The following is a 27,544-nucleotide window of genomic DNA, read 5'->3' as shown; positions in this document are numbered from 1 at the left end:
TAGCAATGTCTCTGCAAAAATAAAAAGTTACATTTAGGGACCAAAGAAACAAGGAGCTTAATTCTTTGCCTGTCTTTACTCATAGAAGATATCTATCTCTATTCCCAAATTACCTGCGAAATAAACATGGTGATGTGTTTAGAGGAGTTTACTAGATTTATTTTATAAGATAAAGCCAAAGGCACATAAAGAAAACCAATGGCCAGAATATATAAGTAAATATTACATAGCCCCTATACCAGGAAATGGGTACTTTATAGGATTCCCATCCAGAGGAGACCCTGGGAATCCCAGAGGAGTTAAGACATGGGTAAAAGTAATATAAGGTTCAGGTGAAGAGCCTGGGACTACTCAGGCAAAATTAATGGCAAACTCAGTGATTTAATAAACGTCTATGAGGCAACTAGCATATGCACCAGCACTGGAACAGGTACTGAGAAGGCTACAAAAAATGTTTAGAACAAGAACTTAAAGAATGCAAGGGACTTAAGGTCCAGTATAAGAGGCAGACATAAAACAGACAACCAGGGCATTAAAATAAATTGGGGCTTTTGGGCCAATAAAGTGGACCTAGTTTATAAACAATGTTTTAATGGGGAAGAATAAGTTTAAAGAGAAAACTAAAAACAAAGGTGAGATAAACTGGCACTTTACCGAGAAGGACAAATTTGGAGGTGTCCAGAGACTGGGAGCTGGAAGTTGTTGGGGGTTTTTACGCAGTTTGAACTGCGGAAATGTTGCGTGACTCTCCAAGTGTGCAAATGATTGCATACTTTTCTGGATACTAAAACTTCCAGGAAGGCCGCTTAGGGCTGTACAAATTATCATGAAAAGGGGGTGGCTAAGTGTCTGGCGGCCTCACGCGGTCCCTGGAGCGCATCGGCTGTCACCTGCAGGGCTCGGAGCTGCGTCCACCCAACGAAGGACAACCGCGGCCACGGAACTCGTCCTGTTGCTCGGCTTTCGCCCCACCGGCTAGAGGCCCACCTAGCCCAGGAGTCGGTAAGTCAGGAGGGAGGTCTGGGGCCACCCTTACCGTACAGGAAATCATAAGCTCGGCTGCAGGAGACCTTGTGCACGGACCCCGAATTCGCCTTGCACCGCATTTTGGACGCCTGCAGCTTGGCCTGAGGCTCTCGGATGGTCACTACCTGGCTCATGGTGCCGACCCTTCCCCACCGAGAGCAGGGGACTGACTGACTAGGTAGGCCTAAAGGCGGTGTGCATCGTAGCTATGGTAACCTCGGCGGGCATTCTAGGCGGAGGGGCCGGGCGAGCCGCGGTAGGGGCGGGGCTGTCGAGGGGAGGGGGCGGGACTCAAAAGGAAGGGGAAGCGCAGGGGTGAGAGTGAGGAGGGCGGTGGCACAGGCGTTTACGCGCGGACTGGGAGCGGAGAGGGCTGAGTGGCAGGAACGGGCGGAGACGGGGCAGAGAGGGGGAGGGCGGGGAGCGAGTCGGCACGGGTCTCTCTAACCTGCCACTGCATTCCCGAGCCCGAGCCTCCGGCTTTCAGCCGCCCACCCAGTTCAACGCTGCAGGGGCCGGAGGCTGGGGAAGAGGCTGCTGCGCAAATCCAGCAGACATTTGCACTCTGTAGCCTCTTTAGGAAATCCTGGGAAATCTCAGGCCATTCTAGAATAGTCGGGCTTTCATCTCGGACATCCCCTTTCCGTGGGGCCTGTGCGAGTTGAGAGCTCCCGAGCGTTGGTCCTTGGCGTTTGGCGCATTGAGCTCTAGCCCCAGTCAATAGCGTTTAAAGGCTGCATAATTAACGGCACACTATTACCACTTACCTCTGGGCATTAAATCAACTAAAGGTCACGTGGTGTAGGCAATAGCAGTGCTTCTCGAAACTGTTTATTATGAGAAATTTTTAAACAGATCATTTTTAATGATCCCTTATGTATCTATCGCCAAGAATGATTTCATTATCACTTCCCCTCTTTTTGCTTGACTATTTTAAAACAAATCCCAGACATTATTTTACCCTTAATCTGCATCTTTATTTTTTAAAACTTAACCAACAACATCACATCTAATAAAATAATTCTTTCATATCATCTAATACTCAGTTCGTATCCAAATTTCCCTGGTTGAGTCCAACCAAGATGTAATGTAATAGTTGGTTTAATCAAAGTTTTGTTCTGATCAAAGGATTTTTAAAAAAGTGTTCACATTGCATTTTGGTATGCCTCTTAAATCTATTATTCTAGAACAGTGACTCTACTACTTTCAATAATTTTCTTTATTAGCTGGTATTCTTTTATGAAAACAACTTTCTCTCATCAACTTATTGGTTATCCTAAAATACAGGGACCTTAGAGGAAAGACTGGAGAAATGGTGGGTTCTTGCACTTTTATTACCAAATTTCAGAGAAATGAGCCAGTGCCCCAGCAACCCCAGGGTTAACCAATAAGGTTTTGTTTGTTTGGTATCATTATGAATGCATGCATTTTTACTTATCTGATGTTTTAACCCATTACCATCCTTTTTCTTTATGATGCTCAGATTATTCCATTAGCCTGGAGGCACACTTTGGAGTTGGCTTCTTTGTTCTTTTGAAGTGATTCACAGACATTCTTGAATAAGACTCTTAGCTTAGCCTGATGTTCTTTCCACAAATAGTCTTGGTTTTATTTTCTGTACTCCTAAACTTCTTGGGGTTTTTGCAAACCAGCCATATATCTTGTCACCTCCAAATCGTTGCTCAAGCTGATACCTTTGCCTAAAATGCCTTTTCCTATTTATGCCACCCAACTAATAATAGGTATCCTTCAAGACTCACTGCTAACTTGGCCACCTTTATGTAGTTTCCCCATATCCCCCAGAGCAAGGCTTCATTGTTTCTTCAGTGCTGCAGTAGCACCGATAGCACTGACCCCCATGGATTAGTAACTGTTTGAAACTCTGCTCTTCACAACTGTGAGTTCATTGAGAGCACAGAATCTCTGAAGTACTTGCTACATGAAAGCTTAATAAAATGATTCCTGATGAATAAATCCACCCATTTACTAAACAAATTTGATGTCTATATGAAACAAGTACTGAAGATTTTAAGATACTTTGTATAGCTCAATGGATGATGGAGAAAATACAGAAACAAATAAAATACAATGTTTCAATAATATGATAATATTTTTCCGTCTGTAGGTATAGCGACATTTCCCAGGTTCTATTTCCTCTTCCCAGAATGTTCCTCATCCTGCCTCCTCATGTTCTCACTGCTGACTCGTCATTCGAAGTCTCAGCTAAAATGTCCCCTTCTCTAAAATACTTTTTTCACTCTGTCAGATAAATTATCTGAAGTAATTAGCAGCCAGCCAGCCCCCTCCATAAACACATTGGAAGACACTAACCAACAGAATATGTCGACCGTGATGGGATATATGTGACTACGTGATTATGTAACATGGACTATAGTGCCCATCTTGCTGGCATTGTTCACTCTCTCCCCTGCTGGCTTTGAGAAAGCAGTGGCCATATTGGGGACTGGACATGAGAAAGAACTACAGGTAGCCTGTCAGAGCTAAACACCACCTGTACCCTACAACCAGCAAGAAACCAAATCCCTCAGTCCTACAGTTGCAAGAAACTGAGTCCTGCCAACAACCTGGGAGAGATATCCTTCCCCGGTGGAATCTCAGATGAGACCACAGTCTCAGCCCAACCCTTGATTGCAACCCTGCGAACTCCTCATCAGAGGAGCCACTTAAGCCATAGAAACTGTGAGATATATTAAGGTGTATTAAGATGTATGAAGGTATGTTACCTCTAGGTTTGTGGTAATATTGTTACACAGCAAAAAAAATGACTAATATGCAACCTTTATGAAATTAAGTTCTGTTTTTTGCTTTACTAGTGCAGAAGAAACTTTGATATTAGAGAGGGATGCTAGTTAATAATAAAGTTTCATTGAAATGAAAGTTATACTTTGCCATGTTGGGAGATGGTTCTCCATGGGTCTCTCATGTTTCTGTTTGTCTCATTCTTAAACAAGCAGAGAAACAAAAAGAAAAAAATGGTGGCCAGGGTCACTGTCTTTTTGTTCTTTTGTTTGTATAGGAGACAACCTGGGACAACAGCAATAGTGTCTCCCTCCAGGAAAAAAAAGCAGGTTTACTTACAGCCTTACACGTCTGAGACAGTGTCCTGCTTTAAGCAAAGGGCAGGCATTCGTACTGCCCATCATTAAAGATCGGGGTTTCCTAAGCACACTGTTCCTTTCTTGTAATGAAACCCTATGTGTAAGCGGATGTCCTCTAGCCTTCTCCACAGCATGTTGTGGGAATTGGGGTTCAGGGAACTGGTACAAAAATGCTGATATTTTGCTGCGGCTGCTGCTGCTGCTGCTGCTGCTGCTGCTGCTGCTGCTGCTGCAAGTAATAAATTATCTTTTATCCCTGACCCAGCAGTTTTCTTGCTTCTACCAGAACTCATGGAACTGTGGCAGTCAAGTAGGAGGGTCAAACTTCAGACCTTTCAGAGTTCTTGAAAAGCTCTAGAGAGTGATGTACACCACACATTGGGACACAATCATTCATATTCATTGTGCTAAGAAAAAGCCCATTATAGTCAGCATTTCAATTGGGACACATTTTTTTTTGTAGAGGCAGAAACATTAATACTGTACAAAATTACCACTGAACCTGTTGACCAGGCAAGTGAGAATTCAAGCCTTCTAATTCTTCTCTCTTGGCATAGGGTCTCACTCCTTCTCTACCAACCTCAACTACCCGCCCTTACCTGCCTAGTCCTGCCTAACTAATCCCAGGTGTGCAGACTTTAAGATTAATTAGGCATGGAGTAACACAGAATACCTTTATCATGGAGGGTTTTTATAAACTATTTCCTTAGTTGTTGCTTGTTATAGTACCAGGGCTGTCATCCCATCCACAGAATGACTGCGCGATGCCATTCATAGCTATTACCCCCATTCAGTAACATCCTGCAACATATTCATTGTGCTAAGAAAAAGCCCATTATAGTCAGCATTTCAATTCTTGTTGCCTACTGAATTAGCAATTACAGCAAAAGCAAAGGGCCCCAGAGGCTTAAAATGGTAAAATATCACTGGTTAAAATCAGACCTGAGGTTTTTACATAGGGCATATTAAATTAATTTAAAATGTTTTGTCTATTGTGTTATTGTTACTTTATATAAGTTCCTTAACTCTAGACATTAATCCCTGGTTGGCTTTACATATTTCACACATCTTTTACCAGTCTGTCATCTATTTGTTAACTTTGTCTTTAATATTTTTTAAAAGATAAACTAAGGCATATTAAAAAATTTGAGTTTACTTGAGCCAAATTTGATTCAAGTAGAGCAGCAGCAAACCAGAAGTGGTTAGGAACACTTCACAGACAGGAGCTTGTGGAGAGGCTTTTACATGGAAAAGGCAGAGAAAGGTAAGAAAATTCTTGACTGGTTACAGCTTAAAGCCTCGTTGGCTGTTTGTGATTAGCTGTCCTTAGCATTTTGATTTTGTAACCTGGAGGCTTTTATACCCTTAGATTTTGGTTAGAGCCACATTAGTCTAATGGCCTCCTTCTTTATTTTGATGACATTAACTCCATCAATTTTTTTACTTGCAATTTGTGTTTTTGAAATGTTGTCACATACGTTGTTCCCCACCACTGGGTATGAAGATAATCTCCTCTACTACCTTCTATGAATGTCTTAGTTTGACCTTTCACATGTATACCTTTGATGCATCCCTTCCTTCTGATATGAGGTTTCATTTTATCAGAGTTTATTGTATTTTCCCCATTGATTTGTTGAACTGTGTTATTGTGTATTATGTTTCCAAGTGATGTTGATGTTACTAGTCCAAGAAACACTGAGTGGTAAGATACTAAACAATGGGTGTGAACACCTAGTTGAAAGAACTAATAACCATAATAAGGGTGAATTGAGAACATAAGGGCAATGTGTCATATTAAATGTACTGATCCATAGTGAAGTAAAAATCATGCTATTAGAAGTTTTTAGATGACAAAATTGGGATGGTTTTAGTAACTTGGAAAATATACATATATAAACTACTCCCACTCAGTACCAGTTCAGACCACTTGTGGATTCCCTGAACTAAGTCTCTGAAATACAGAAACAAACCTTGGTTAGGTCATATTGAAGGTTTGATTACCCAAAATATCCATTAGCTATCTGAACAATGCTGCAAAGTACTGCTTAAAAAAATAAGTTCATTTTTCTTTCTCCAACAATCCTCTATAGCAAAAAAATGCAATCGCTGTGTATATACTATTGCAAATAATGTAGGCACCAGTTAACTGAATTCAAGAAATATCAAGGAAAGGCATTTTGCAATTTATTAACTAATATACTTGCCCTGGTTGAACAATTCATGCTGAAGTCAAATCAGGAGAGAGAGCTACAAACGCCAATTTCTGTGAATTTAAAGTGTATGGGGTAAGCTATGGGTGGTAGGGGAATTTTTTCAATACTTGTGGAAATGCATTGTTCAATGTCTTTGCTAGTCGTTTTTAACTAGGTCAGTGAAAGACACTGGGGGAAAGGGGCAGGAAGGAAACTCAGGCAGTGCCCCATCCAGAAACACAGATGTCAATGTCAGAAACATTCAAACCTGTAGAGAATTTTTGGTGAGTTTATTTAAGCCAAACTGATGACAGTGGCCAGGAAGCAGTACCTCAAAGGACTGAGAAATGCTCCAAAGAATAGCAGGTTAGCACTTTATGTTATACATTAGAATTAAAGGAGGAGCCATAAGGAATTTATATGAAGTCCATTGGTGATAGATTAGGGAGGCAGGAAAAAGCCAAGTGGATTCAATCAAAGGTAAAATGGTAGACACATACTCCTTTTACAGATCATGGATAAAGGATAGTTAATAATGAACAATTAACATAATAACAGTAACAATGAGGGGATTTGTGGCCTCAGCTTGTGCCCAAGCGGCTTGGGAAAAGGGACATTACCTTGACGTTCAAAAGGTATGTCATCATAAATGCAGAAAAGACTATACAGGCTTAGTTAAGGTAAAGATCAACCTTTGTTAGGGGAAAATAGTGGCCTAGAACATGACTACCCAGCCTGAACTGCTTTTAGTAAGTTTTAATTTCAGACCATCCTTTGTGATTACTTCAGGTAAGTTTGGGAGGCTGCCTGGCATCGTCAGGTTAATATGTGGCCCCTTTTCTTCCACACCGAGAATTAATCTGTTATTCTGAAAGGGGAGCCTGCTTTCAATAGCGGGTTCTCTTATTTAGTGTGGACAAGTCTTTTCACTTTCTAGAGCTTTACTTTCCAACATTTACGATACCTGGAGGGCTTAAGAGACACTCAGTTATCTATTCTCAGCCTTTATTAATTATAAATTCTTTACGCCCTTTCATCAGGCTCCCTGAACGCACACCCAGGAGGTGCCCTCCAAGTGCCTTTACTTAGCCTCTTCTGCGCAGGCGCCCTCTTCATTTCCCCGCCTCCCTCCCCCCCCCGCCCCTCACGCCTGTCAGTCAGAGAGGCAGGACTTCCGATACTTTATAGACGGGCTGCCGGAACTGACTACCGGAAGTGGCTGCCTGTGATTCGGCTTTTGCAGAGGCTGGGAAAGTTGAGGGTACCTGTACTAGTTGCCCCTTTCAGCTTGCAAGATGCCTGGTCTGGCGGCCGCAAGCCCTGCCCCTTCTGAGGCTCAGGAGAAGAAGCCGCTGAAACCCTGCTGCGCCTGCCCAGAGACCAAGAAGGCGCGCGATGCGTGGTCAGTGCGCAGCCTGGGAGTGGGCGGCAGGCAGTGCCTTTTTCCCCTTGACCCGCCATGGGCGGGTCTTGGCCCTCGCTCTACTGAACGGTTCTGTTTAGGGTTATTTGGGCCCTGTAGGCTTGGCTGTGTTGTTGACTGAGCGCACAGCTCTGGCGGGAAACAGATGAAGGGGTAGAAGAGGGGATGCCTTTGGTCGGAAGAGGTAGACGTGGATAAATATGCTACTTGATTTAAAGAAGCTTTAAGTTAATGGGGACATATACCAGTAATGGTTGTACCACGTGGTGTGGACTATTATAGGAGATTTAGCAAAACCAAAGAATAAACATTCTGTAATTTTTACAGAAAATTTAGACGTAGTAGGATAAGGGATACATTTCTTACAGTACTAAAGATTTTTCCCTCCTCTTCCCTCCCCTCCTTAGGTAGATAATTTAAAAATTGACAATCAATGACAGGTGACATTGTAGTATTCAGAATAGTACATCCAGATTACCATCAATCTACAAAAGCTTTTGTTTTTCATTTTATACAGCCTCTATAGTGGATTCCCTTTAAATCTCATTAGAAGGAATTTAAGTGCCATCATAAGATTGATAAGAATTGTAGAAGCTTAGTGTTTTTTACTAATACTTAGTACTTTGCAAATAATGTGGCGGGAGAATTGAAACTGGAAGTTCAAAACAAGTCACCCCAAGATATGCTTCTATAATTTGCAGATCGTTTTGAGCTAAAGGCAGCTTTAGCCATGGGCTCGAGAATCTTCTGCCCCTTCCCTTAAGTACCTAGAAGAACTTGAATTAGGGGCCTTGCCCATGAGAGATTATTAGAAATAACCTCTTTGAACCTATTTATGGGGCAGGACAAACTTCTATTTACTGAGCATCTGCTTTTTAAAATCCTGCAATGACCTTTTGAAGCCCCCAAGGCACCTTACCTCATCCCTAGATCAAGATATCTTAATGTAGCCACGTTCTATCTCTGAACCTGTCCTGCAAGTCGGATCTCAGACTCTCTTATGTACGCAGGTTCCGACACATAAATATGTATTAAATTTGGTTATTTTCTCTTGCTAATGTCTCAAGCCTGTTTGATGATTAGATCAGCCAGCAAGAACCTTGAGGGTAGGGGAAAGTTTTTTCCTTCTCCACAAAAGATACTGAAGTTGCTTCCACAGTAAAAGTAAGTGCTATTGAACGTTCAGATAGTACGATGTCATGATTAAGAGACTAGGATCCAGAGTCAGTGTTTGAATCCTGGTCCGTTGACTCAAACAAATTATCTGAAGAATCTGCCTTCAGGATTACTGCAAGGGTTAATGATATAAGCCACATCAAGAGCATAGCACAGAATTAAATTTATAGCGTTGAATTAAATGATCAAGTAATGCTAGCTGTTACCCACGTGAGTAGTTTGCCATCCTAGTCACTCTCATTTTCAGGCAGCCCTTGAGCATTTTTAAAAGTCCTCACCAAGGATATATTTACTGTTTTTAGAGAGAGAGGTCAATCTATCAGACCCACAACCTAGATATGTGCCCTGACTGGGGAATGGAACCTGCAAACTTTTGCTGTGTAGGAATGACTCTCCAACCAACTGAGCCACTCCCACCAGGATTTAAATGGAAGGAGAACCTAACCTTCCTTAAATTACTTTTGTATCAGTTGCCTTAGACCACTGTGGCTTCTCCCCAAATATCTATAGTCAGGAGTTAGTTTTTACTTATAATTGAATTTGCCTTAACATGATTCTTTGCTAAAATTACATTTTCAGGCCCTAGAAATAAGCTGTGTGGTCCTAGTCTTTACTTTGTGAATCTTACAAATGAAAAGTTCTTTGATCATCGTGAGGGGGTCTCATCGGGGTACCCTTGGCTGCCAGTTCTTTTTTGCTGTTTATATTATTGGGTGTCTTTTGATTAAAAGGAGGTTTATTTAGGTGTATTTCTTTTTTTCATTTTTAATAAGTTTTTTAAAAGATTTTATTTATTTTTAGATAGAGAGGAAGGGAGGGAGAAAGAAAGGGAGAGAAACATCAGCGTGTGGTTGCCTCTCGTGAACCACCAACTGGGGATGTGGCCTGCAACCCAGGCATGAGCCCTGACTAGAAATCAAACCCATGACCCTTTGGTTTGCAGGCCAGCATTCAATCTACTGAGCCACACCAACCAAGGTTTGGTGTATTTTCATATAGGGCAGAATCAAAAATTTCTCTATGATAGCTGGCAAAAAATTAAGTTCTTCTCTCTGTGCTATATTTAATGTTAGTATTTTATTCAGTCAGTTTATTTCATTATAGAACAGTACTATTCCTTGGATATGGACTAGAGGTAATATTTGATATTCATACTTATTACTTCTAACCAGATATCTATCCCCACCCAAAATACTAGTTATCTGTGAAACATCTTTATGAGCATGAAAATATACAAGAACGAAAAAAATCCATTTGGCATAATAGCATTTTTTTTAACTCCAGCTATATTTGATGAGATCTATGTTCTGCCTCATTCCTCATCATCATTATGCATGCTTATTTACTACTAGTGTGTTTAATGCCTACTTTGTTAGATAACAAGTACATTTTGTTTTGTAGCATCATTGAGAAAGGGGAAGAACACTGTGGACACCTAATCGAGGCCCACAAGGAGTGCATGAGAGCCCTGGGATTTAAGATATGAAATGGTGAGCACGTTACTCTCTGATTGGGAAGGTAATACATATGCTCATTGCTTCAGATTTCTCTATTGCTTTACAGGTTTAGCAGTTATTGGGCAACATTCTATCTGAAAGATAGTTTATCTGCTTAGTCCAACATGCTGTGTTATCACTAAAAAATAACTTTACAGTTGCTAATGTAGGGAGTAAGTGGTGCCAATAAACTGAGAGGTAGTCATTGGATTTGGGAAGGGGGTAATTGAGCTTTCAAGAAAGGGCTTGACAAAAAACTTTTAGATTTATGTTAAAGTCAGAAGTAATTATGGCTTCGGACACTCATAATATTCAGTTGTGCAACTTAAAGAAACTAGAAAGAAAACATCTCTATTCCTTATTTCTAATGCTGTGGGTCTTTTAGTAAGTGCTTTTAAACAGGGAGTGGTGATACATGGAGGCATTGCTTTCTGTAAAACAAAAATGGAATTTTTGCTATTTCTGTTTTTGTTCTTGTTTTTTATTTATTTTATTTATTTATTTTAGAGGAGAAAGAAGGGAGGAAGAGAGGGAGAGAAGCATCAGTGTGTGGCTTCCTCCCACACACCCCCCACCAGGGACTGGGTCCACAACCCAGGTGTGTGCCCTGACTGGGAATCAAATGGACGACCCTGTGGTTCTCAGGCCCGTACTTAATCCACTGAGCCACACCAGCCAAGGCTGCTATTTCTTTTTTGTATTGTACTTTATTCTAATAAAGTCCTAATAATTAAAACCTCAGACCATTTTTGGAAGAACTTTGAATCCAAATTTTAATGCTGAAAGGGACATTAATAAAAGTGATTTTCTTTTGTTTGGAAGCTGTTCCTTCTGATAGCACCTTGATTCACTACCTCACTCCATTCAGGTCTCTTTTTAAATCCCTCCTTATCAAAGAGGCTTTCGCTCAACATTCCATCTAAAATAACATCCCTTTCCCATCACTCTCCAGTAGAACTTTCCGTGATAATGAAAATGTTCTGTACTTGGACTTTCTAGTATGGTAGCCTCCAGCCTTATGTGACTTTTGAGAGCTTAAAATGTGAGTAGTAAAACAGAGAAACTGTATTTTCATAGTTTATTTAATTTTAATAGCCACCACATCTGGCTAGTGGCTACTTTATTCTTAACACCATTGCCTACACATTTTTAAGTATATTTTATTGATTATGCTATTACAGTTGTCCCGATTTTCCCCTTTGCCCCCCTCCACCCCATACCCCACTTCCCTCCATCAGTCCCCCTTCTTAGTCCATGGGTCATGCATATAGGTTCTTTGGCTTCTTCATTTCCTGTACTGTCCTTAACTTCCCCATGTCTATTTTGTACCTACCAATTATGCTTCTTAATCCCTGTCCCTTCTCCCCCATTCTCCTTCCCCCCTCTCCACCAGTAGCCCTCCATGTGCTCTCCATTTGTCTGATTCTGTTCCTGTTTCTAGTTTTTTGCCTAGTTTGCTTTTGTTTTTGTTTTTTTAGATTCAGTTGGTGATAGTTGTGAGTTTGTTGTCATTTTACTGTTCATAGTTTGATCTTTTTCTTCAATAAGTGCCTTTACATTTCATATGATAAGGGCTTGGTGATGATGAACTCTTTTAGCTTTACCTTGTCTGGGAAGCACTGTATCTGCCCTTCATTCTAAATGAAAGCTTTGCTGGATAGAGTAATCTAGGTTGTAGGTCCTTGCTTTTCATCACTTTGAATACTTCTTCCCAGTCCCTTCTTGCCTGCAGAGTTTCTTCTGAGAAATAAGCTGATAGTCTTGTGGGAACTCCTTTGGAGGTAATGCTCTTTTTTTTTCTTGCTGCTTTTAAGAGTCTCTCTTTATCTTTAACCTTTGGCATTTTAATTGTGATGTGTCTTGGTGTGGCCCTCTTTGGGTCCAGCTTGTTTGGGACTCTCTGGGCTTCCTGGACTTGTATGTCTTTTTCCTTCAAATTGGGGAAGTTTTCTTTCATTATTTTTTTCAAACAAGTTTTCAATTTCTTGCTGTTCCTCTTCTCCTTCTGGCACCCCTATGATTCAATGTTGGCACATTTGGAGATGTCCCACAGTCCTCTTATTCTCTCCTCATTTGTTTGAATTCTTGTTTCTCCGTTCTGTATGGTTGACTGTTTATTTCTTCCTTATGTTCCAGTTCATCGATCTGAACCCCAGCTTCCTTCCTTTCACTATTGGTTCCCTGTGGAATTTTCTTTATTTCACTTAGTATAGTCTTAATTTCTTCCCTTATGCATTTGCTGTACTCAGTGATTTCTCTGAGTATCCTGATCACTAGTGTTTTGAACTCTGCACCCAATAGGTTGGCTATCTCCATTTCATTTAGTTCTGTTTCTGGGAGTTTGATCTGTTCTTTCACTTGGGCCATATTTCTTTGTCTCTACAATTTGGCAGGTGCCCTGTGTTGGTTTCTGTGTATTAGGTAGAGCCACTTTGACTCCCTGTCTTGGTGTATTTGTTATGTTGTAAGGGGCAAATTTGTAGGTATTTGCCAGGGTAGAGCAACCCACTTTGTGGCACTGTATGTGGGCGAGAGGCGTCAGAGAGGGAACAAGGCCACTTGCTCAGCTCTCACCCCGTTTCCAGTCACTCTCCCCACTTCCCATATGTGACTAAGTGCCCTTTTAGCTGCTGCTTTGGTGCTGAATCCCAGCATGGATGGGTTTGCATTCATTTTAGGGCCATGTGGGTCCTTTAAATGGGCTCTCTTGAGAGACTGGCAATTCATTCTGCCACCTCAACCCCCACCGGTTTTTATTTCCCAGTGCTGGACCCCTGGGCTGTGTCTGGCCTGGGGCCAGGATCACTCGCTCCCCAGGTGTCCCTCCCTGTTTTTATCCAGCACCTGTGAATGTGGGGCCACATTCATATGCTGCCACATGCCGCCGCTGCCACACCACGTTCTTCCCACCCCTGCTCCCCATCTCTGCCCCTCCTGCCCGTTTGGATGAATATTTCTTCTTTAAATCCTTAGTTTTTAGACTTCCATAGTTTGATTTTCTGGCAGTTCTAGTTGTTTTTAGTTTTGAAGTTAGTTGTGATCCTTCTTACAGTTTTGTGAGGAGACGAAGCATGTCTATCTATTCCCCCATCTTGGCCAGAAGTGCATATTACATATTTATTTCTCATCTGCTTTGTTTTACTCCAACTGGAATGTAATCTCAGAGAGAGTTGGATTTTCTGTTTCATTCCCTGTCATATTCTCAGGGCCTGTAACATTTGTTGTTCCTGGCACAGTAGTAAGTGTTCATTAGAGGATTGTTAAATAAATGAATAAGTAAGTGAGGACACTAAGTCCTGTAAGTATGAAGTGATGCCTGAGGTGGGTTAGCAGGATCAGAGCTGGAACCTGTCTCCAGGCTGACTCCTCCTGCTGTGTGCCCCGCCCCACCCTCAGGGCCCGTCATCCGCGTCACACCACCACTTTTAACTTAATCGTAGCAGAGATAATGCCAAAGCCAGACACCAAGGGAACAGTGATAGAGAGCCTGGCTTCTTTCCCTTTCACTTTCGTGCCTCTTTGGAATTTCACATATGGCCAGTGTTCCTCATTGAGCTGTAAAAAAAGCAGGGGTAAGGAACTTGTCCTGAGCTGATAATACTATGTAGTGGAAAACAGTCCAGGCTGAAAGTCCTCAGGCTTAATTTTGGTTCTCCTGACGTCTAACTTAGCATGTGTTTTATTTCACATGCTACTGATTATTTTTAAAGACACGGAATCTCAACAGTTGTGCATGCTTTTCTTGTTGTCAGGATAGGCAAACCCAGGGGAGGCCCCTGAGACTGAAATAGTCCTCTGTAAGTGGAGGTCAGGGAAAGACCGAGGAAAGAGGCCGGCCGCTCCAGCCTGGTAATTCATGGAGTTTATCAAGGGAAATGTACGCACGAGGGACCTGTCTTGGGCAGCTGCAAGATGAACTAGATCCCTGTACCCCTTGACAGGGGCCAGAAAATTATACAGGATAAAGGGGGGCATAGTCACAGGTACTAGTATGTGAATGCCACCAGGTACGGAAAATTTCATGCTTGTCCAGGTCAGAACAACAACCTGTTCCAGAAACCAGCACGTCGCAGGAGGCAAGGAAAGGGTGCTGCTTTATGTCAGAATGAGCATGAATTATAATTTGTCATAATCTGTCAGGGGAGTTCAGAGAAAGCAAACTCTGTTCTGGCCCAGATAGCAGTTATGTCATGGAACAGTCTCTCCTCTAACTAGTTCATGACCCGACTCTTCCCAGTCAGTGATGTAAGCTGTTGGCTAGGCCCAATCCTGCCTTGATAAAAAGGGTGATTGTTTAAAATGCTCATTTTAGGAGCACCAAAAGCTTCTCTTAGATTTCATGTGGATAACAAAGGTAGTACAATTGTTATAAGTAGCATGTATTCACAAGGATCAGAAGATACAGTTCCCCTGTGTTATTAGGACAGAATTAGAGTGATTCCTGCATTCTTCATTTGTTTATAAAAGAAAGTGCAAGAGTTTGGACTTAGGAGACCTGATGGTGAAACAATTGTTGCTCCTGGGCAAGTCCTTAACTTTCTGAACTTTCGTTTCCTTGTCTGTAAAGCAAAGATAGTAATACATGACCAAATTACTTCATAGTCATTGTGATGATTAAATGATGTACGTATGAATGGGCTTTTTAAACTGTCAGATAGAAACCAGAAAGGATATCTCATGTATTGGAAGTTGTGGACAGGAGACATTTAATTGAGGTCTGTTAAATCTATAAGCTAATAGTGTATTTTTGAATTCTGGTTGGAAGAACAATCTGAATCCACATAGGAACAGTTGGAAGAGGAACAGGTATCCTGTTTCCCCAACCCCTATGGGGAAGTGGAGGAGCAGTGAGTCAGAAGACTTGCTGAAGTTGAGTGGATAGATGGTGGGATTAAAACTGGAGTCTGTGTCTTTTGTGTTCCCTAAATCACAGGCACTTGACTCTTTACCCCTTGCACTTAATGAGGTATACTTGCCAACCTATTCATTTTTAGGATTGCACATCATCTTGATCTGTAATCCTAAAACCTTATAATGAATGCTAATTAGAAAGGCCTAATGTTGAAGTGCATAGGTATATAACTTAGTAACCAGGTCATTGGCTGTAGGGTAAAATCCAACACTAATATCCCAGATATTTTGCTGTCTCGGCCAGAACAGAGTTTGCTTTCTCTGAACTCCCCTGACAGATTATGACAAATTATAATTCATGCTCATTCTGACATAAAGCAGCACCCTTTCCTTGCCTCCTGCAATGTGCTGGTTTCTGGAACAGGTTGTTGTTCTGACCTGGACAAGCATGAAATTTTCCGTACCTGGTGGCATTCACATACTAGTACCTGTGACTATGCCCCCCCCCTTTATCCTGTATAATTTTCTGGTCCCTGTCAAGGGGTACAGGGATCTAGTTCATCTTGCAGCTGTCCTTATGACCGTCTACACTGTCATAAGATAAACTTAACTAAATTGATCTCTCTCAGACTGGTAGACCACATTTTTCTGAGGATAGCTTGAAATGAAAAATATTTTACAAACTTAGAAGATCTTCACAGTAATGATTATGAAAGTTTCATAATTCAAAAACCTTTGTAGATATTAGTGTTATTTTCTAAATAATTGTACCTTGAAATCAGTAGGTTGGGACTTAACATAAAAGCAGGCTACATTTAGCCAGAGGTGTACCTTATCATCACCTGAGGAATATTTCCCAAAATTCATAAGCCTGGGCCCCAAACTGCACCTGTTGACTCAGAAATTCCTAGATAATTTCAAGTGTTGAAATGGCTTAAGCTGAAGGAATAATTCTAAACATAGTATCTAAAGATTTAATGGTAGCAAAGGTAGAGACTTGAAAACTACTTCTAAGGAAAATTAGGTGTGTGGTGGTAGTGATTCTACGTACTTTCTTCTGTCTTATGACTTGCTTTTACTGACAGAGAAACTAGAGGAACCTAGAAGCTGCTCAAAAATGTAAGGAGAAAATGGCAGCTAGTTTCTTTCTGCCTTTAGGATTCAGAAGGAACCTGGAGAACTCAGTTTGGGGGCTAAAATCATTGAAAGAAATTAGAGAACTAGACTTACCATTGATGATACTCAGTATTCATTACATTTAACTGAACTTAACAGTTGATTAAAATATGCCAATTACACACATACCTACAAGCAACTGATTATGTATGAAAATGGCCTGAGAAAATCCAGAGGAAGGGTTACTTGTGCTATTCAAACATTTATTCATTCAATAGATATTTATTGTTTAAGACCCTAAAAAATGCCAAGATGAGGACAGGATCTCTTCTGTCAAGGGCTTAACACCCAGAGATATAACCAAGTTTACAGCAGAGGCTTTCATGTGTATATGTGATACACAGTCAGTAGCAAAAGAGGTAATGTAACATACCCCAATGCGAGCAAATGTCGGAAGCCTTCAGGAGTTTAAGATGGAACTTTATTGGCCAAAGTTTCAGAGTTTTACCTGCGCAGGGGTGAACTCTCGGGGTGTCTCCGGAGACACGGTGCCAAAATGGCTGCAGATGAGAGTCGCGCCTGGCGCTTACAGCCTGGGGTTTTTATTGGGGTGAGCAAGGAAGCAAATACAGAAGCAGACATAGCTGTTAGCAATTGGCTATCCCGAGAGAACACACATGGCTATGTTCTCTGCTTGCAACAATGGATAATTTTCTGTAAAGACAAGGTCATGCACAAAGGCAGTTTATCTTGTTCAGCACTCTTCGTACTTTCTGTACTTTCTATCTTCCTTGCTGAGACAGTCTGGAGCCTGCCTCGGGTTCCTTTTGGCTACTTTTATCTACTTTTATCTAATTCCGGCCCTAACAGTAACTGTTTTTGCTGTAGACTTCCATCTCTTGAAATGTTGAGTGGCTTCATTTTGGGTTATCTTTCCTGCTAAGACCTTTTTCTTAAATGTATTTTTTCTTTGAGCTTTTTAGAAAACAGGAGCTTAGATGTTTTATTGTTTATCAGGCTTATCTTTTCTAAACCAAATATAGAGAATAGTTAGATAAGGGAAGCACTGGAAGAGTTGGCTAGTCCAAATTACTTACTTTTTGAGTATTGTTCTCTGTCTTCTGGGGTAGGGACTGGGGGTGGGGTTGAGGGTGGTGGTGGAGGCTGGTGGGAACTGCCTGAAGAGAAGCCTGGTACTGCCTGAGTAGACCAGCAACCCTATCCTCTGCTACTCTCTCTTTTTGATTTTTATGAATGGATTTCAAAGGGTTACCTTTATTGCGCTCGAGGGATAATGAGTAACTTTCCACAGGAAGTGCTCTGTATGCAAAGCTGACCTTCTGCCTTTTACTTCCTGCATCTTTGCCAAACATACTTGAATCGGTAAGGAGGGGTTAGCAAATCCATTTTGAATATCCTTAAAAATAAACTGCCTTAGCCTTTGCGGGAAGATATTTTTGAGAAAATAAATACATAGTTTTACTTCAACAAAGACTTCTAAAGATTAAACAGTGCAATGGATTGAACAGTTTCAGTGATGTTTTTAGTTCACCAAAACTAGAATTTAAAAATGTGAATCTTTTATTTCATGACTGGGTTAGAAACATTGTGGCAGTTAGTGCTTGGCTGAGGTACTCGTTTCTAGTGGCCTTAATGCCCTATCTCCGTAGGTCTGGCATGATGTTTGAAATCTGACTTTCTAAAATAAATCTTTTTCTGTAGGTGGTCTGCTCTGTGAATAATTCCTGAAGAATGAAGATGCTTTAATAATTTTGAAGTTCCTTAATGAACTTTGATAAATGGAAAAAATTATCTATAATTAAAAAAAAGAAATTGCATGGTCAAATATCTTTAGGTGTGTTTCTTGCTTTCCTCACATCTTCACACAGCACTTAATTTTTTTCTTAAAGTTTATAAAATAAACACATCTTATAATATAAATTTCCTGTGTTATTGTGTCATTTTGGGAACTCTGGGTACTTGTTGTAACGGAGTAAGTCAGAGCAGAGGTCCCTGGAAAACAAGAGACCCCAGGCAAATGGGAAATACCCCCCTCTTCCCCCCAGCGAAAAGGCAGGGGGGCAGGAAGGCTGCCAAGACGCAGATGAAAAATACCACAGTGCACACCTTCTCCAAGGTAGGGGAGAGGGTGGTGGAAAATGGTGCTCACACAGCAGAAGGTACATTGCATAACAAAGGCAGAATAAAACAGCCCTCACCTTCCTAAAGAGTGGTTTCTGAAGGAGGCTGCTACCAGGGGCAAACTGTAAACAAAGACAGTGTGACTGAGAATTTGCATAAGCAGTCACTCATGACATAGCTTTGCCTGAGGTGAGGTGGGGGGTAGGAAGCTCATTCAGCACCTGCGTGAGCTCTGGGGGCTGGATGCCCAACCCTGGACGAACAGATGTGTGCACTTGTGTGTGGTTGTGCTGGTGAAACTTGCCCCGACTACTAATGGCAGCCAAAAGAGGGTCAAAGACACTGGGCAGCTGATAAAAATGGCACACAGTGACACAGTAGGAAAAGCTGGAACTCCCACTGGCTTCCTGTGCATATGGGATTTGGGGAGGGCCTTTTGAAAGCAAAGGCACAGAAAGGTTGTTGCTCATGCACTTAGTACAGAGAAGTCCCTCTTTTGGTACAGGGACCCATGAGGGACTTAGACCCTGCATGGGTGGGTGCTCACTGCTACAGACAGGGTCCCACGCCAGGATGTGTGCCTTCTTGGGCTCCAGCCTCTGGGACACTAGGCACAGTATACAGTTCCTGGACTGCTATGTGGAGACTGGGAGCCACACACCCCAGATCCTCAAATAGAACTGCTGCCGAGAGAGGATGGCAACTCGGAAACTCACAAGTGCACGTGCCGGAGAGGATGGAGATCTGTTTGCATGACTGGCTTAAGGACAGATCAGGAAATGGGGAATTTCTGGGCATAGTTTTGGCTGGTAGCCTTTTGGGGAGCAAGGGGAAGTGCTGGGCCTCCACTGGAGAGGACTCAGAGCAGGAGTGCTCTCAAACCCCACAAGGTTTGGAACCCTGTGAATAAAAACCTATTACCTTCAACACTAATTGTTGGATTATATATAAGGGTGCCAAGTGGCTGAAGCCCAGTTTGCATGGTTACATTGTAAGGACAGATACTGATCTCATCTAGTGAAATTTTCAAAATCAAGTGCATGTAAGTATGAAATAACACTTTACCAATTTGCAATGAGTGTGGTAGACCAGTCACATCATTTAAGATTCCGTGTTTTTTTTTTAATTTTTAACTTTCTTTAAGGCAAGAACTAAACAAGCCCTCAGTCTTAATATTTTAAATTCTTGTTCATTACTACTTCCCTCTTTTGGCAAAGTAATTTGTTTAAATTTTAGACCATATTGGGATGCTTTGGCTTGGAAGTTCTGGGTTGTTTGGCCTAAGTCATCTATAAGTGGTTAGTTACAATGTAGGGTAGAGTAGGATCATAAGTTTAATGCCCAGGGGCCAAGGAGAGTTATCTCATTAGAGCTCAGATCAGAGACCGAATTAGTACAAATAATTCACTAATGAAATAACTGTATGCTATGCTGTTGTGATACCTGAAATAAAAGAGTGGTTCCCTAACTATAGCAACCCTGGTTCTGTCAGTTGCATATGAAGCAACTGGTCATATTCTGTCTCTAAATAAATTGAGGTTTAAGATCTCAACAAAAGATACTGAGGAATATAAGTAAGAGAACATGTGCTGTTTATATGTCATTGTGTAATGGGAAAATTGCCTCTTTCATGAAATAAAGGAGCTGAATTAAATTATTCCTTAGGATTCGTTCCTGTTAATAAAGATCATGGCTTTGAAGTGTAACAGTCTTAAGTTCAACAGTGGCTTATGTGACCTCTAGCAAGTTATAACCTCTTTGGGTCTGTTTTTCTCATCTGAAAGAAGAAAAGAAGCAGGGATAGTAGTAATACCTAATTTATAAGATTGTGAGTACTAATTAAAATAGTGTATATAAAACATTAGCACAGTGTCTAGCAATTAATGTTATTAACATTCTCTACTCTTTCTATATTCATATTTTCATTTGACTATTTGGTATAATACTTTGTTTTAGTAAGCACTTTTAGTGTTTAGAACATTCTTCTAGATGAAGAATAGACTCTTGAGCAATCCTAAGACAGATATGAACCAACTTTGCATTCAGTAGAGATCCCTGGCAGACAATTCAGGGATTCTTCTTGCATATGTCCTGGGACTATAAAAATTAACCTTATTACCCAATGTTACTTTTTTTTATTGTTCAAGTACAGTTGTCTCCATTTTCACACCCCCAAACCCGCCCCCATTTCTGCCTCCCAGTCTTAAACTTACTCCCTTTGGCTTTTTCCATGTGTCCTTTATTCATGTTATTTTATGCCCCTTCCCTTATTTTCCCCCATTATCCCTTTCCCCCCTCCCCTCTGGTTACTGTCAGTTTGTTCTTTATTTCAATGTCTCTGGTTATATTTTGCTTGCTTGTTTGTTTTGTTGATTAGGTTCCACCTATTGGTGAGATCATATGGTATTTGTATTTCACCATCTGGCTTATTTCACTGAGCATAATGCTCTCTAGTTCCGTCCATGCTGTCACAAAGGGTAGGAGCTACTTTTTTCTTTCTGCTGGGTAGTATTCCATTGTGTGAATATACCACAGTGTTTTGATCTACTCATTTACTGATGGACACCTAGGCTGTTTCCAGCACTTGGCGATGGTAAATTGTGCTGCTATGAACATTGGGGCGCATAGGATCTTTTGAATTGGTGTTTCAGAATTCGTAGGGTATAATCGCAGCAGTGGAATCACTGGATCAAAAGGCAGTTCCATTTTTGGTTTTCTGAAGAAATTCCATACTGTTTTTCCCCATGGCTGCACCAGTCTGCATTTCCACCAACATTGTACTAGGGTTCCCTTTTCTCCACAACCTTGCTAGCACTTGTTTGTTGATTTGTTTATGATGGCCACTCTGACTGGTGTGAGGTGGTATCTCTCTGATAGTTAGTGATACTGAGCATCCTTTCATATGTCTCTGGGCCCTCTCTATGTCCTCCTTGAAGAAGTGTCTTTTCAGGTCTTTTGCCCATTTTTTAATTGGGTTGTTTGTTTTCCTGTAGTGGAGTTGTGTGAATTTTGTATGTATTTTGGGATCAAACCCCTATGCGAGGTATCATTGGCAAATGTATTTTCCATATGGTTGGTTCTCTTTTCATTTTCGTGGTGTTTTCTTTAGCCATGCAGAAGCTTTTTATTTTGATGAGGTCCCATTTGTTTATTCTTTCCTTTATGTCCCTTGCTTTAGGGGACATATCATTGAAAATATCACTGCATGGAATATATGAGATTTTCCCACTTATGTTCTCCTGTAGGACTTTTATGGTGTCATGACTTATATTTAAGTCTTTTATCCACCTTGAATTAATTTTTGTGTATGGTGTAAGTTGGTGATTGAGTTCCATTTTTTTGCATGTAGCTGTCTAGATCTCCTAACACCATTTGTTGAAGAGGCTACTTTACTCCATTTTGTACTTCTGCCCCCTTTGTTAAATATTCATTGACCATAGAGATATGGGTTTATTTCTGGGCTCTCTATTTTGTTCCATCAATCTATGTGTCTGTTCTTATGGCAGTACTGTACTGTTTTTGATACAATGGCCTTGAAATATAGTTTGATGTCAGGTATTGTGATCCATCCTACTTTGTTCTTCTTTCTCAAAACTGCTGCAGCTATTCAGGGTCATTTATGGTCCCATATCAATTTTTGAAATTTTTGCTCTATATCTGTGAAATATGTCATTGGTACTTTACTAGGGATTGCACTGAATCTATAAATTGCTTTGGGTGATATAGACATTTTGATGATGTAAATTCTTCCCATCCATGAACATGGTATATGCTGATATTCATTTGTGTCTTCCTTAATTTCTTTCTTCATATTGTGTAGTTTTCTGAGTACAGCTCTTTACCTCCTTGGCAAGGTTATTCCTAGGTACTTTATTTTTCTTGTTGCTATAGCAAATGGGATTTTTTTCCTGATTTCTGATTCTGATATTTCATTGTTGGCATATAAAAATGCCTTTGATTTCTGAATATTGACTTTGAATCCTGCTGTTTTGCCAAATTCACTTATTAGGTTGAGTAGTTTTTTTGGTGGGGTCTCTAGGATTTTCTATGTATACTATCATATCATCTACAAACAGTGACAGTTTTACTTTCTCCTTTCCAATTTGGATGCCTTTCATTTCTTTTTCTTGTCTGTTTGCTGTGGCTAGGACTTCCAGTACTATGTTGAATAGAAGTGGTAAAAGCAGGCATCCTTGTCTTGTTCCTCAATGGGAAAGCTTTTAGTTTTTGCCTGCTGAGTATGATGTTGGCTGTAGGTTTCTCATATATGTCCTTTATTATGTAGGGGTAAGCTCCCTCTACTCCCACTTTGCTGAGTGTTTTCACCATAAATTGGTACTATACCTTATCCAGTGCTTTTTCCTCATCTATTGATATGATCATGTGATTTTTGTCTTTTGTTTTGTTTATGTGATTTATTATGTTTATTGATTTGTGAATATTGTACCATCCTTGCATCCCTGGGATGAATCCCACTTGATGATGGTGTATGATTTTTTTTAATGTGTTGCTGGATGCAGGTTTGCCAATATTTTGTTCAGGATTTTAGTGTCTGTGTTCATTAGCGATGCTGGCCTGTAATTTTCTTTATTTGTTGTGTCTTTATCTGGTTTTGGGATTAGGATGAGCTGCCTTCACTAAGAGAGTTTAGGAGTCTTCCCTCTTCTGGGATTTTTTTGGAATAGTCTGAGAAAAATGGGGGTTAGCCCTTCCTCAAGTGTTTTATAAAATTCTCCTGTGGATCAGTCCAGTCTAGGGCTTTCATGTGCTGGGAGTTTTTTGATTACTGCTTCAATTTCATCAGCTGTTATGGGTCTGCTCAGACTTTCTGCTGCTTCTTCACTGAGTTTTGGGAGATTATATTTTTCTAGAAATTTGTGCATTTCACCTAGGTTTTCAAATTTCTTGGCATATCGTTCTTTGTAGTAATTTCTTACAATCCTTTGTATTTCTGTGGTATCAGTTGTAATCTCTCCTCTTTCATTTCTGATTGTGTTTATTTGAGTCTTCTCCCTTTTTTTCTTGATGAGTCAGTTTAAAGGCTTGTCAATTTTATCTTTTCAAAGAACCAGGAGTTTCAAGGAACTCCTGGATTTATTGATCCTTCGGATTATTCCTTTAGTCTCTATGTCATTTAATTCTGCTCTGATCTTGGTTATTTCCTTCCCTGTACTCACTCTGGGCTTTGTTTTTTGTTGTGCCTCCAGTTCTTGTAGATGTAGTGTTAGGTTCTTTATTTGAAATGTTTCTATCTTTTTTAGGTAGGCCTGTATCACTGTGAACTTCCCTCTCAGGACTGCCTTCTCTGGGCCCCATAAGTTTTGGACTGTTGTGTGTTCATTTTCATTTGTTTTCATAAAGTTTTTTATTTCTTCCTTGATCTCATTCTTAACCCATTCATTTTTTAATAGTGTGCTATTCAGTCTCCATGAATTTGAGTGTTTTTGAGTTTTTACCTTGAGGTTGGTTTCTAGTTTTAGGCCCTTGTGGTCCATGAAAATGTTTCATATGATTTCAGTTTCCTTGAATTTGTTGATGCTTCTTTTGTGTCCTATCATGTGGTCTATCTTTGAAAATGTTCCATGTGCATTTGAAAAGAGTGTGTATTTTGCTTCTTTGGGATGAAAGGTTTTATATATATATGAATTAAGTCCATTTTATTTAGGGCATTGTTCATAGCTGCAATATCCTTGTTGATTTTTTGTTTGGAAGATTTGTTCATTTTTGACAGTCATGTGTTAAAATCCCCTAGTGTACATGTGTTGCTGTCTATATCTTTCTTGAAGTCCTCCAAGATTTTGCTTATATATTTGGGTGCTCCTATGTTGGGTGCATATATGTTTATAAGGTTTATATCTGCTTGATGGATTCTTCCCTTGAGTGTAATAAAATGTCCTTCAGCGTCTCTTTTTATGGCTTCTGTTTTGAAGTCTCTTTTGCCCTATATAAGTATCACTACCCCAGCTTTGTTTCCTGTCCATTTTCTTGGAATATTTTTTTCCAGCCTTTCACTTTCAGTCTTTGTAGGTCTTTTGTTCTGAGGTGGGTCTCTTGTAGGCAGCGTATGTGGGGGTCATCTTTTCTTATCCATTCAGCTACACTATGTCTTTTAATTGGAGTGTTTAATCCATTAACATTTAGAATTATTATTGATAGGTACTTATTCATTTTCCCCTTTGTACCTGTGTTCCTTTCTCTCTCACTCTTTTTCTTTCTCTTCTTGAAGGAGTCCCTTTAGTATATCTTACAGTGCTAATTTCATGGAGGTGTATCCTTTCAGCCTTTTTTTTCCCCTGGGAAATCCCTGACTTTGCCTTCTATTTCAATTGAGAGCTGTGCTGGGTAGAGTAGCCTTGGGTGCAGGCCTTTGCTTTTCATTACTTGGAATATTTCTTGCTATTCTCTCCTGACTTGTAGTGTTTCTGTTGAAAAATCAACTGCTAACCTTATGGGAGCTCCTTTGTATGTTACTTATTGTTTCTCCATTGTTGCTTTTAAGAGTCTCTCTTTGTCTTTAAAACTTGACATTTTAATTATGATGTGTCTTGGAGTAAACCTATTTGGGTTCATCTTGACTGGGACTGTCTGTGCCTCCTGAAGTTGCGTGGTTTTTCCCCTCTCCAAGTTTGGAAAGTTTCTGTCATTATTTTGTCAAGCAGGATTTCCATCCCTTGTTCCTTTTCTTCTCCTTCTTGTATTCCTATGATTCTAATGTTGTTGCGTTTCATGTTTCTTTGCAGTTCCCTTAAACTCTCTTCATATTTTTTGAATCTCTTTTCATGCAGCTGCTTTACCTGGGTATTTCTTTCTATCTTGTCTTCCAGCTCAGTAATTCGGTCCTATATTTGATCCATCCTGCTTGTGATTCCCTCTAGTGTGTGTGTGTGTGTGTGTGTGTGTGTGTGTGTGTGTGTGTGTGTGTGTTTATTTCAGAAATTTTCTTAATTTGTTCCTGGTTCTTGTTTATAATTTCTATTTTCTTTGTCATACTGTTGTAGTTCTCATTCAGTTCCTTTTAATCTGTGATTCCCTTGAATATCCTTATCACCATTCTTTTGAATTCTATATATTTTGTTTCTTTCCATTTCATTTAGCTGTTGTAGTGGGGAGTCTTCCATTCCTTTTGATTGCAGGTTCTTTATTTGTCTCTCCGTTTTAGGTGATGCTTTTTGTTTCTGTGATTCCGGATACTCTGCTTTGCTAGCTGTCTTCGTAGGGTGAACTTCTATGGTAGGACTTTTGTGGAACTCAGTGGTGTGGTCTCTTTGATCTTGTCTGGATGCTCTAGGGTTGCCCTTTCTTCGGTTTGTGTGGGCTCTCTTGTTGTACGTGGGTTTTACCTGTTGGTGGCTTCTTTGTTGGGTTTTTTCCTCCAATGAGTTTATTGGTAGTCACAACTCCCACTTTATCTTGTATGTGATCAGAGGCAACTGTTTTTAAATATCCTCAGCAACTTTGGCTTTCAAACTTCATATCAACTGGGATTCCGTTTGCTGCTCACTCTGTCCTTCAGAAGATTGCCTAGGTGTCCATGTTGGGTACACGAGCAAGTGGGGTCGGGTCCCATCTACCTCACCTCCATCTTCTACCTATAAATCCCCAATGTTAATTTTTGATGTATGCTGGTCCAACTTTTCATACATGTTTATATAGTTTTTTTAAAACAAAAATATTATTTTTCTATACTATGTATTTTTAATGAGATCATAATAGCATATGCCTTCTTTCCATCATTTATTTTTACCATCAGTGAGCACCGTTTTTTTGGACTATAAGACGCACCCCCCACCCAATTTGGGAGGAATAATAGCTGTTAATGCTGCTATTGAGTTCTGTTTACATTTACATTGGTGAAATACTATGTTTTTTATGTTATTAAATATTTTACCACATTTTTTGCTTCAAAATTTTTTTGCCTGTTTTCTTCCTCTAAAACCTAGGTGCATCTGATGGTTGAAAAAATATGGTAGTTTACAATGTAATTTGTGTTGGTTATGTATAAATCCACTCTGTGGCTTATTATTTGACTAATTCCTAATTGTTTGTACATATTCATTAAACAAACCTTTTATAGAATGCTTGCTGTATGTCAGATACCATTCTAGGAAATGGATCTTAGTCTTGAATAGGACACATACCAGATACCTAAATTATTTCTGATTTTGGGGGGGTGGGGGTATTTTGTTTTGTCGGTTTTATGGAATTAGGATGACATCACCTAAAATACAGCAGTGTACAATAGGACTACTTTTTGGTGACCTTGGCATTCATCTCTTTCTGCATGTATATACTCTTTTTACTTTTTAAAAAATTCCTTAATAATACTGCAAGGGATGCTTCATACGAAAGTCTAGAAATGTCTTTTACTATTACTTAGTCACAGAGAGGCCAGAGACTAGGCACATTTTCAAGGCTGTAGGTTTGAGTACTGCCTAGCTGATCTCTAGAAAGTGGGTACCCATTTATATCTAAGGTATCTAAGGATGCCTATTTCTCTAAACCCTTGGCAAGGTTAATTTTTTCAACTTTTGCCAGTTTGATAGGCTCACCTGATTTGTAAAGGAACTAAAGTACCCTTCTTGACATCTTCCATAGTTAAAAATACATCTCACAAGATCTGCCCATCTTGCCCATTGCTTAGGTCTTCCCAAAGATTGTGTGCAGCATTTTGGTAGTACTAATAAGAACTATCACCACACTAATTTGAAAAAAATGAAGAACTTAGATTCTTAGTAGGCAACAACCATATTCTGGTATACCTCTTTGCTGAGCACCTGTTATTCACAATAACTCCCAAACTTAGTAAAGATACATTCACACTATTCTCTAAGTAGTTCCCTTTGTCTAACTTTTAACTGTTTGACTTGAAGTTTGATGAAAACAGGACCATGTCCCTAGGCAAGGTCTACCTTAGGATAAACTATACCTTCCAGAGGTCTGATGTGAGGGTAATAGAGAAAATACAATCCCATTTTACAGACATTCAAGAAGTTTAGGAAATTG

At 40.2% G+C, this 27,544-nt stretch overlaps 2 protein-coding genes across 9 annotated transcripts in view; one reads left to right on the top strand and one right to left on the bottom strand.

Moving 5' to 3' along the window:
- Positions 1–1,253, bottom strand: part of CFAP91 (cilia and flagella associated protein 91) — an 80,075-nt gene extending 78,822 nt beyond the window's left edge. For 3 of the 5 annotated variants that reach the window (XM_037158824.2, XM_037158825.2, XM_053663179.1), the window contains exon 1: positions 1,037–1,253. In XM_037158824.2, the coding sequence (XP_037014719.2) occupies positions 1,037–1,160 (124 nt within the window). In that variant the 5' untranslated portion in view covers positions 1,161–1,253. Of the gene's footprint in view, positions 1–654; positions 751–1,036 lie in introns of those variants that run through there. The other 2 variants (XM_037158827.2, XM_037158826.2) reach the window with 2 other exon arrangements.
- A 6,273-nt stretch (positions 1,254–7,526) lies between these two features.
- Positions 7,527–18,247, top strand: LOC119059213 (cytochrome c oxidase copper chaperone). Of its 4 annotated transcripts, none has more exons than XM_037158806.2 (3): positions 7,527–7,739; positions 10,338–10,454; positions 18,122–18,247. In XM_037158806.2, the coding sequence occupies exons 1-2, from the start codon at positions 7,633–7,635 to the stop codon at positions 10,420–10,422; spliced, it is 192 nt and encodes a 63-aa protein (XP_037014701.2). In that variant the 5' UTR covers positions 7,527–7,632; the 3' UTR covers positions 10,423–10,454; positions 18,122–18,247. The 4 variants fall into 4 exon arrangements, with proteins under 4 accessions (XP_037014701.2, XP_037014702.2, XP_053519136.1 ...); XM_037158807.2 differs by lacking the exon at positions 18,122–18,247 and adding an exon at positions 10,940–11,173 and having other exon boundaries at positions 10,338–10,426; XM_053663161.1 differs by lacking the exon at positions 18,122–18,247 and adding an exon at positions 10,940–11,173.
- Positions 18,248–27,544: the final 9,297 nt, after the last annotated feature.

The sequence above is a fragment of the Artibeus jamaicensis genome, unplaced genomic scaffold (genome assembly GCF_021234435.1).
Source record: "Artibeus jamaicensis isolate MK-2021 breed Jamaican fruit bat unplaced genomic scaffold, CSHL_Jam_final contig_3126, whole genome shotgun sequence".
NCBI lineage: Eukaryota > Metazoa > Chordata > Mammalia > Chiroptera > Phyllostomidae > Artibeus > Artibeus jamaicensis.
The sequence above is the reverse complement of the archived record's forward strand: the minus strand, read 5'-3'. Positions and strand labels throughout refer to the sequence as shown.